Source organism: Oryzias melastigma, linkage group LG19 (genome assembly GCF_002922805.2).
Source record: "Oryzias melastigma strain HK-1 linkage group LG19, ASM292280v2, whole genome shotgun sequence".
NCBI classification, from domain to species: Eukaryota; Metazoa; Chordata; class Actinopteri; order Beloniformes; family Adrianichthyidae; genus Oryzias; species Oryzias melastigma.
This window is the reverse complement of record NC_050530.1, coordinates 10,494,429-10,502,302: the sequence shown is the minus strand read 5'-3', so window position 1 is coordinate 10,502,302 and position 7,874 is coordinate 10,494,429. Positions and strand designations below refer to the sequence as shown.

The 7,874-nt window shown below is 34.5% G+C and overlaps 1 protein-coding gene across 1 annotated transcript in view; it reads left to right on the top strand.

Annotated features, from left to right (window-relative positions):
* The first annotated feature begins 4,869 nt into the window (after positions 1–4,869).
* Positions 4,870–7,874, top strand: part of LOC112154551 (SH3 and cysteine-rich domain-containing protein 2) — a 26,394-nt gene continuing 23,389 nt past the window's right edge. Inside the window, exon 1 of the mRNA XM_024285573.2 lies at positions 4,870–5,336. Coding sequence (XP_024141341.1) covers positions 5,256–5,336 — 81 coding nt within the window. The 5' untranslated portion in view covers positions 4,870–5,255. The remainder of the gene's footprint in view (positions 5,337–7,874) is intronic.

Genomic DNA, 7,874 nt, shown 5'->3' with positions numbered 1-7,874 from the left:
TCCAGGATCCATCCATCCATCAATCCATGATCCATCCATCCATCCATCCATCCATGATCCATCCTGGATCCATCCATCCATCCATCCATGATCCATCCATCCATCTATCCATCCATCCATCCATCCATCCATCCATCCATGATCTGTCATTCATCCATCCATGCAAATATTAAATTAAAATGAAATAAAATAAAATTACATTAAATATGGAAAAAATACATCTTTATATTCTTGCAAAAATATTTATTGATCTATTATTTTGTTTCAGAAAAAAACACTTTGCTATCCTGAAAGAGCTTAACATTTTTCCACCAATATGCTGCAGATGCACAGTCCACATTTACATCAAGAATCATGTGGAGTTAAAATTTGCACAACTTAGAAAGAATTCCAAAGGTCAATCTTTATTATAAAAAATATTGAATAGTTTTCTCAGTTTTCCATACATAGTTGTGTAAGTGTTTGGCTGCTGATGAAGATGTTAGAATTTTTCCTTTAATTCTAATTTAACAAAGTATGCATTTTGTATTATTGTACTTCAAATAATTAGTTCTATAAATAATAAATAAAAGAAAAAATGAATGCATGTGTTTTTATTTTTCCTTGTAAATAGCCTGAGGTTTAGGGGTTAATTCTGACATATTCCATCTTCATCTCTGTAATTCTCTCGTTCGATAATCACTTTTCTTCCAACAGTCCTTGTCACAGTAAAAGGCTGCTCAGAATATGTTTATTTCCTCTAATTATGCGATAACCATTTTCTCAAAACCAGACTCAGGACAGGCAATTTAATTTACTGCTGTTTGTGAGCTCTAATAATCGAATTTTCTCATAATTTGGTTAAAACCTTTTCCCAGTTTTCACTTCACTTGTCACTCCTTCTATTTGCGGTGACATTAAAACACGGATAAAGAAAACTCTTTAATTTGTGTCACTGTCTGATACTGAATAACACATTTTTTTTTTCATCTTTACAGCCAAACATGCTGGTCTGTAATTTATCTGTGGCTGATATCATTTAAATGTTATGTATTCTCACTTCAGAGTCAACGACTATCTGCTCTAAAATGTAATAAATTATCTCAAGTTTAGCTTTACTGATTGGAGCAGATTAACACGATTTAATGTTTTTCTTGAACTTTGTTTGTTATTCTTCTCGTGAAGGTTTAGAAAAATGAACGCTTTGTTTTACATTGTCATTTTACACTGAGACTGCTGGTTACATAATGAGAGAAACTTGGTCCCAATCAGGAGTAGCTGTGTTCATGTTTGACCCAGATTCATCCTGTGAAGATTCATCACATCAAAGACTTTAAATTTAGCTTTCTCATTTAAATAGAAGAGGGTCTTTAAAGTAGCACTCCTCTTCGCATGGTGGGCTTATAAATTAACTTCAAGGAAAGATGAAGTTCTTTTTTTAATCCTCATGAGACAGTACAAGTAAACAGATTGTTTTCTCTTTTGTAAGATGCTTTCAAACCTTTACATGCACGATGACAGCAGCTTGACTGACCAATGTTTTCGATGAAAATCTGTATTTTCTTCCCTGAATCGCCCTGTGTTTTTCAACCGCTGCAGATTCTCAGAGAACATGTCATGTCTGGCTGCTCTCAGACACGAGAGGTTTACTGTTTGTGCTGCATGTTACAGGAGAACATGTGATAACCCGCCTGTACTCCATGACCTGCGCCGCTGCATGAAGAGAAGATCCTTTAATTTTTAGTAAAACAGAATCAAAATCTGTACATTCTAACCATAATCGATCCCATATTGAGTTTGCAGATCTTCTTAAAAGTAAAACAAAGAATTTGACACTTTGTTTATAGTAATTCTTTTTAATTTTAGACTAAAAACCAACATAACAGTCACCAGCCCTTTGTGACTGTCAGTCTCCAACCGCCTTTACTGGGACATATGTTTGAACAGGAGGGAGTCTGATGCCCTTTGCCAGAACAAATGAAACATGAACTTTCATATTCGCTTGGTTTCCCATCCACACTCACTCACTTTTGCTGACCCAACTCCATTTGAGGCCGTTCATTTGTGCAGCGCGCTCGATGTCTCCAAAGGTTTTGATGTTGCTTTCCTATGATTAAGTCAGAAGGTGCTCTCAGTGACTACTATAACATAATAATAGTCATCAATGTCTTCTTTAGATGTTAAAACAGAAGAAATCCATTTGATTGTCCTTCATAGAACCTTGAATAATTGTAAAGATTTTTTAGTTTGGAGACACAGAAATAAAAAAAAAACATCTCACTTTCATATTTGGTTTATTTGATTTTTATTTATATATTAAATAGGTTTTTAGGATAATTCTACTTAATAACCTGAGAGTTAATTAATTTATTACAACCTCTCCAAATTAATTCTGCTGTCTGTTCCTCAATTAAATTATGTGGATGGCATGTAAATAAAAATCATTTAGTCTAATATGCACATAATTTATATTCCGTCACGTACTTTTGAAGTTTGGGATTAGAGAAACTTTCAAGTCAGCAAGGTCATTTTGCAGCTTCATGTCATGTAATGAATATTAAATCATATTTTTCTTATGGATGTTCTCTTTAGAAAAAAAAAAAAACCCTCTTTATAAAACAATTTGGGAGAGTTAGATAATTTAGGAAAGTAAGAAGTTTAATGGAAAAACATTTTACTTGCACTTTTGGAATAGCTTTAACTTTTTGATGCAATAATATTATATAACAAATTCACCTTTTAAAGTTCCTCTCCAATCTCTTTTGATTAATGTAAAGTATTCCTTGTAGTCTTTTAATTATGATTACACAATTTTTAGACAAAATGAAAAAACTGTGGTGATTTCTAGGACATAGTTTCTGCAGAGCGACAGGAGCTCATTAGAAATTTGTCTCTGAGTGTTGCTCAATTAATTTATATATCCCAATATTACAACATAGTTGTTACAATGGGCTTAACAACAGTAATTGTCCAAAACCATAAATTCACCAAGAAAACTTACAACATATGAATCACACTGCACCAAACAGAGGCATAGAGAACTAAATGAAAATGTCACCATGTAGAGGGAGACTCAATAGCAGCAAAGACTCGAACTCATGATTGTAGCACCTACATCACTCTTACAGGCTTTTTGTAAACTACATTTTTTTCATCTGCTATTGATTCACAGTGATTTAAATAAAGAAATAGTCTGAAATGCAATTAGACTTTATTTTCTTTGTATGTGTCTTCCATCATGAGAAGAATTCCTCAAGAACATGTTTGAAAACACCATTTCCATTGGAGTGGGTCTTTAAAATGAATATCAAATGTCCTGCATTTCAGTTTATAAACCTTAAATGTACAAAAATTAACCCACTCACATTACAAATTAAATCCCTCTATTCTTAAAGGGAACTGAGTCAGATGTTGTGTGTTTTTTAGTGATTGTAGAAGAGTCCGTGGATGGAGGCCAGTAAGTAGAGCGAAAAAGTCTCCTTCCAAAGCACTTAATAAAAGATGATGCTGCAAAATGGATACCAGAAAGAGCTCTGCCATTTAGGGAGAGCGTCGGTATTTCGTGACTCAACACCGAGCATAATTATAAGTGTATCTCACAGGACTGCTCGGTCCACAGATGTGGGTACAAAATGCGACTCACAAAAAAAAATTTGGATCTTTCACAGCCTTCAAAGTGTCTTTTTGTTCTATTTTTTTCCATGTCATTTTTCTGAGCGGCAGGGCTGTGAAGTTTGAATGCATTATACATAATCATGTGGGCATCCAGCTGCCATAGAAACCCAGCTAAACATTAAAAAATTGTGAGATTTGTGGCTCACTGATGACATTTGCATCCAGTGAGAAATTCACAATTTGATTAGAGTTATGTAATGAAAGACTTTGATCATTTTGGAGCCCCGAAAAGACCAATATTTCACTATAAGCCGCATTAAAGCATGTACTCTGTTAGACAAATAATCTAACCAACAAGAGATTAATGTAGAATTTGTTTAAAGCAGATGAAGTTGCACATCTTCACATTTCTGCATGCACTAGAAGCCGAAATAATTACTGTCACACTGGTGCCTCTGCTTTGTTCTGAACTGTTTCTATTTTTAACTCAGTATCATGGAGTACATAACACAATGACTGCAAGCAGTTATTCTAGAAAACTCAACCAAGTTTGCTTGATAATGGGTATTTGTTTATAAAAAGAAGTGCAGCACAGTTAGTGTGAAACCAGGCAGTTTTACATTTAAGCTTGATAATTAGTGAGAGGCAGGCATGCAGGCAGGAGCTGTCCTTGGTGCTGAATCAGCCACCCATCCTTGGCTGCTGGGCTCTCTGTGGGCAGCCAGTTCACCAGAGGATCCTTGTAGTGTCTGAACCATGCATTATGATTTCAACACAAGAACAAAGGAATACAGAATGATCTATTTATATAGTGCTGAATTTTAATGCACTTTATTTATGTTACTGTTCTGATTAAAAATCAATAAAATATTATTTTAAAAAGCACAAAAAGGCTTCCATTCAACCTGTAAATATTGATTTTTGTGTTATATTAACACTACAGTGAAAAAGTAAATCATTGCTTCCATCATTTAAAGTGTTTTTCCGCATTGCAATAATAAAAATGTATACATTTTCTCCTTTAAGCTTAAACTGTAAAAGATTTGCGATGTTTAATTGTTTTTTTTCATTGTTTTTTGCTATAATGTACACAAATCTAATGCACCAAGGTGGTAAATTATGCCAAAAATATTCATTTACAATGAATAAATACAAAAATATTAGTTGTAAAATAAATCAACGTTTTCTTTTTTCAGTGTAAATAAAAAAGCAAAGGATTTTAAGCTGTTTTCATTTGATTTTCATCATCTCCTACCGACATGGATCCGAGTAAACTCCACTGGTGCCGCTGGCTGGAGATTGACCAATCAGAGCGCTCCTCGCCGTTCGTCACAGGGAAATAAAAGTTGTAAAAGCGCGTGTGCGCGCGCGAGGGCAGAGGCGCGAGACGCGGTGCAGGGAAAACGTCAAGACGATACCGGATATTTCCTTCAGACAAGCAGACCTCGTTACTCTCATTTATACGGTCAAACCTTTAAGGGAAAGGATATTTTTATTTTTTGTTACGGAATTTATCGAATGAACGATAAAGAGAATGAGTTTACAGTCATTTGTCTTTAAACGCCGTATCGCAGCTGTCTTCAAATACAAGTTCTGTCGTTTATTTAACCTTTTTGGACTCAAGTGTTGTTATTGAGGGATTTTTTTTTTTTCATTTCGGAATGACGGAAATCAGCGAAAAAGAGAATGAGCCTCAGAACCGGGACTTTAACCAGCAAACCACCAGCCAAACAGAATCAAAGGTATTTATTTATTTAACAACGCAGCACTGATGTGCTTTCATTGAAAACGTGTGTTGTGATGTTTGGTCATTTTTTGGTTTAAATTAAGACGTCTGAGCATGCACGTTGACTGTCTTAGGAAGCTAATTCTGTAACTGCAGGTCTTGCATAACAAGTCTAAGCCGATTTGATTTTGGTACCTAAGTTGACCTCAGAGTTAAAGAGCATTTTTACACCAAACCATGTCTGCTTTTGAGAGATCAGAATATCAAACATATTTGAATTGATCAACGTCATAATTCAGATTATCAGTGATAAACAACTGCAGAAGTTGATGGTTGTAAAGAAGAAAAAAGTAGCTTATTACAGAAGTTTATCCCTAATTTATTTAATTAGTTTCTATTTTAATCACTTTGAAAAAGTTGCAGAATAAATCTAAACTCCAAGTAATGTTTAAATCTGTATTTTTTGCCTTAATATTGGAGGTAAATAAACATGTTCAATGGATACACCAATAGAAGTCATTCTGATTAACCTTTTTTAAATTGAAAATCACGATTATTTGTTATCTTTTAATCATATTTAACCTTAGTTTTAAAATAGCTTTACTTGAACTTTGTTGCTCAAAATTAAAGTTTTTTTCATGTTCATTCACAGAGGAAAGAACTTGGCTGCTATTTTGCTTTGCTTTTACAATAGCATAGTTGGCCCAAAGCTGTTATAAATGTTTTTAAAATGGTAATAAAAAAAAGAAAGAACATACTCTGTATTGGTTCAGAATCTTAACTCATTGAGACCAAATTTTCCTTTGTAACATGAATATTTCAACGTACATTTGTTCCTCTGAAACCAAGTGTCTTAAACTGTTACAGCTAAAAGATGACGCAAGTTCATTTAACCAATTTGTATTTCTTCAAGACTGAATTCTTGACAAAGAAGAATAACTCTTGGATGATTTTATGTATTTATTTTTTTATTTTACATCAAATACAAACTTTTTGGAGGTCACACCTGTACAGTTATTTAAATGCTCACTCTGATAAAAGATATGTTTTTAACATGTTTTTGTAGTATTTTTCTCATTATTGGGAGCATATATATAAAGAAAATTAAGATTAAAATGTAATTTCTGAGGTTTTTTTTTTTTTTTGGGGGTAAAATTGGTGTGAATCAGATGCAGATAAAAAAATGACATTTGAAAAAGGTGGTAGTTCTGACGTAGAAACTACAATCGGCGAGCTTCAAGCTCTCTGCTCCATTATGATGCATCCACTAGTAGACGACTAGACCCATGAATGTCTTCGTTTTCTTTGTCTAATTTGGCATCCGGCTCAAAATTGCATGGCTGGATATCTCAGATATTGCTCACCATTTTTGTTGAACTGAGAATGTGTAGACAAATGGATGATGGGAAGTGGGGCCAGGCTTACACTTCTGAAAGTCTTTTTTAATTTTTGCCTAAAAACGGCATAATCCTAATTAAAAGAACACTAGGAATGCTTTGGAAATAAATCAAAAAAAGATCAAAGTGGGACTTTAATATCTTCTCGATTGAACTCATCCATTTCTGTGGAACTAAAGCTTAAGACTTAAGACTAAAACTTAAGCTTGATCTGCTCCAATATGTATGCTTCAACTTTAACTGGAGTTAAAGCTGCTGCAACAAATTCAATCATGGTTGCCTTTAGTTGTTAATAAACAGAAATCTGTGAGAAGCCTAACAAACAGTCCTGATATTTCCATTTGTCAACAGATAGCACAATAGATGGAGGGCAGTGAGTTGCTTCAGGAATTTATGAGCCAATCAGCTAGCAGATGTTTGCTATGTCTTGCTCGAGGCTCTGCCATAATTCACGCAAGTGATGGTCCGGACGAAATAGAACCGGATGGAGGCGATCCTCAGAGCTGCCATGTAAGCAGTTGTTTGCCAGACTTCTGCTGACAACATTGGCTTACTGACAAATACAAAAAAAACATTTTTTTTTAAATGTATGTGAGCTTAGTATGATTTTCTTGTTTCGTCACTTTCAATCCTCCTTCTAATTAATTCAAAGCAATCTTCCCGAATCCTCTGTATCTGACTTTATCACTGCCTCTCCATGCATCTCTTTACGGTTTTCATAATCTCTTCAGCAGCCCTCGCTGACGTCTCAAACCCTCCCGCTCTCTGCTGTCCCTCATCTCTCAGAGTATGATTCTAAGTGGGCCCACCGGCTTTCTAGAGTGCTTCAAATAGACGCAGTGACAGAGAATGAATAGTTATTCCACCTCCACCACCTACAGTCAAGGTGATAGCTCCAAAAATGTTATTATTCCTCTATAATCACACGGAGCAAATGCCAATCAATTATTGTCCATTGTTGTATTTGTTCAGATTTAAAAGAGGGAGATCTGCAAGGTTCTAATGTATTTATTTTTGGACTTTAATTACAGTTGCTGGTCAGCTTGTGTTTTGTTTTGCAAAAAAGGTATTTTCCAAAATGTCAAACTGAATTTGTTCAGCGGTGGATTAAACGAGAGAGTATGCTACATTAAATTTAACTAGATTTGCAATTCCTT